Raw genomic sequence first — 3,073 nt, forward strand, 5'->3', positions numbered from 1 at the left:
AGGAGGAAGGGTGGTGGCTCTGGGGGTCGGGGGCGGTGGGGAAGGAGCCGCCGTAGTGGTGGCCAGTTTTCTCATCACCTTCACCCGACTCTCTCTGGTTGGTGGGACTTGTGCTCTCCTTGGGTCTTCCTTCCTCTTCTCGCTGCCCAGGCTTGGCCTTCCTGCTCCTCCTCCACCACCGTTCCCCTCCTCCACCACCTGGCCCTCTACACCAGAGGCCTTACATTTGGGGACAAACCCCTTCTGCCTGATCTTCTCTATCCTGCGGATGGGGCTCCGGTCGATGACCTCATACATAGCCTCCAGCCTGACCGGGTAAGGGTAGCGCTCTTCCACCTGCAGCGTCTTCTTCAGCAGTACCATGCCAAACTTGCCCTTTTCCAGCTTCAGGAAGCTCATCAGCTTTGGGATGAGGTTGGGGTCCAGGGGCTGCTCCAGGATCTGGCCCTCGCTCGTGATCCTTCGTACCTTGCCCCCTTCCTCACCTGCCTCGTGGAACAGCACAATCTGCTGGATGTGCCTTTCCGCCAGCTCGCAATACACATCATCCTTCAGGAGGCTCATCATCAGGCGGTAGTAGCCTTCCGAAGCATGTGGGGCCGAGATAACCCACAGCCTGTTCTTCCCTGCAAAGCTGGAAAGGATGTTGGGAGAGCTGGACCCAGAGGGGAAACGCAACATTCTTGACCGAGCTGAGGACCCCTCATCTCGGACCATCTCACGGGGAGAGCTCCTGGCTGTTGGTCTCTGCTCAGGTCTCACGAGGGCCCCATTGATGCCTAAGGGGACTGGCAGTGCCGTTGGGCGAGCTAGTCTCAATATTGGCACACTCCTCCTTCTTTGGAGAGGCTGAAGCTTTGGTTCTTCCAGGGTGGATCTCTCAATTCCACGAGATCTCCCCGTGTGCCTCAGAAACCGAACTGGCCGACCACTGACTGAGAAAACCAAAGGCACTTTCCGCCCTCCGTGGTTCCCTCTATTTGTGGCCTGGGGGTGGGGTTCTGATCCACACACCAGCCACATTGCCAACAGCATGGTGAAACGGGGTCCCATTCTCCACGTCATTGTGTAATCCGCTTTCAAAGGCAGCAGGGTCATGGGCAGAAAGGGGAGGAGAAAAAAAAAAAAAAGAAAGAAAGAAAATTATTTAATTGCAAACAGAGCTGGTCATTTTCTCTTTCTCTATCTTGGCCAAGGGGGAGGGGGAGGAGTGGTTAGAGAAGACGGAGAGAGGTCAGGGAATGGAAAATATGGTGAGATCTCGTTGCTTTTAATCCCCTGTAATTTGTCAGTGCTTAACCGGGACAGTTACATTAAGCAGGAAATCCAACTCAGTTCCTGGTCGGCTGCTTGCACTATTTCAACTCTCTGGATGCTCCAGAGAAAATGTGAACTGAACATATTAATTATGACAACATTCTCAATTCATTTCTTCAAATAAGCAACAAAGAAGCAAACAAACACACCAGAGACAGAAAGAAAGGATTACACACTTACATTGTGGCTCATAGAGATGGAATGTAGAGGGTTTCAAAAGAAATCTGGAAATTTGGTCCCCAGGACAGTTTCCTAGATGAAACACTTTTCCTCCCAACCCTCTGTCTCCTTTCTGAGGGTGAGCAGTACAAAGGGGTGTGCTGCCGTCCCAGCTTTCCAGTAGCACCACGGATCCGAAGCCTGTCCTGAATGAGCACTAGGCTGATGCCTCTGCTTTGGGCTGAGTCTTTTTACCTTCTGGACAAGGAGGATGAGGTGAAAGGAGCTGTCCTTTTAAGTCTTTGTATCTCCATTTGCCTTGCAGTTTCTCCTTGGTCTTCTGCGTCTGTGTGTGCCAGTCGCTTGTGCCGACACAGGGCGTCCCTTAAAGTGGAGTCCTAGCGATTTCTGAATCTCTCTCTCTCCTTCTGCAGAGTTCCAGGATCCTTCTTATCACTCTTTCCCCCACAGTCTGGCTTAGTCCCTTTGTTTCCGGGCGTAAAAGCACTGGGATTAATATGTTTTCCAGGCTGAGGGAAAACACAGGAATGTGATGTTGAAAAAAGTCTTTTTTTCTTTTCCTATGCTCCTCTCCTCCTTTATTTCTCCCCACCTTTTTTCTTCCTTTTTCCTTCTCCTTCTCTTTCTTCTTCCTCTTGCCTGGACTCAGTCCCAGAAATGTCAGGACTACCTCAGTTTTGCTCCAAACCAAACTCAAACAACAGCAGCCACTGGAAATCAAGGAAACTTCACTAAGAATTTAACAGATCAGCAAAACACCGCCTCCTTCCCATTTCAGCACATTGAGAGTGAACTCGGTGAGGAGGGAGAGGACTGTTCTTTAGGGTGGGGGAAAGTTTTGAAACTCTACCCATCATCATAAATCACGTTAGAACAGGGTGACTGAGGACTTAACCCCTTCCATACCAAATAATCAGGGGACTTTCCTTTCCTGTCTGTTCTCACACTGTAATTTGGGAGGGGAAATTTCTCAGATTTCTGCATCTGGCTGTTTGGTTTTCTTACAGATACTCACTTGGGTCAGGGGGCTTGGCTGTGCATATATAGTCAGTATATATGTGTGTGTGTGTGTGTGTGTGTGTGTGTGTGTGTGTGTGTGTATTTCCATGAATATATTTTTATCTCTTTCTCCTTGCTTCGTGCTTTTAGTTTGAGGTTGGAAAAGCCCATGGAAAACATGACTAGGTTGTTTTTATTTTATGCTAATTGGAGATCATATTACTGGGTTCCTGGTCCTAGTTTCTCCTTGGCATGGAAGAAAGCTGGTAAAGGTTAGAAATGCAGGCAATGGCTGCTGTTACTCTGAGACTGAAGTTGGCCATTACATTAGGGAACAGGCATTATGATCTCCAGCTTCAGTGCCCTGGCTACAGATGGTAGACTAAGTGCTTCCTTGGAGGGCATGAGTCCAAGAGAGTGCATGTGTGTGTGTGTGTGTGTGTGCGCGCATGCGTATGTAGTGCAATTATTTTGTTCTCCAGAGGCTTTAGGTGTCTGAAGGGCTTTATGCAATCCTTAGAGATAGCCATATCAGGTTCCAAAGGAGAGAATGAAGCAGCTTTGGGCTTCCACCTCC

At 49.3% G+C, this 3,073-nt stretch overlaps 1 protein-coding gene across 1 annotated transcript; it reads right to left on the reverse strand.

Annotated features, from left to right (window-relative positions):
- Window positions 1-6: 6 nt before the first annotated feature.
- LOC103584412 (coiled-coil domain-containing protein 80-like) lies at window positions 7-2,438 on the reverse strand (the record flags this gene model as incomplete). The annotated part of the gene is made up of 2 exons (XM_008565430.1): window positions 1,498-2,438; window positions 7-1,076 (listed from the first exon to the last, which is right to left on the reverse strand). A coding segment is annotated over exon 2 (1,059 nt), but the record flags the coding sequence as incomplete, so codon positions are not given.
- Between the last annotated feature and the right edge of the window lie 635 nt (window positions 2,439-3,073).

This window comes from Galeopterus variegatus, unplaced genomic scaffold (assembly GCF_000696425.1).
Source record: "Galeopterus variegatus unplaced genomic scaffold, G_variegatus-3.0.2 Scaffold54546, whole genome shotgun sequence".
Classification (NCBI taxonomy): Eukaryota; Metazoa; Chordata; class Mammalia; order Dermoptera; family Cynocephalidae; genus Galeopterus; species Galeopterus variegatus.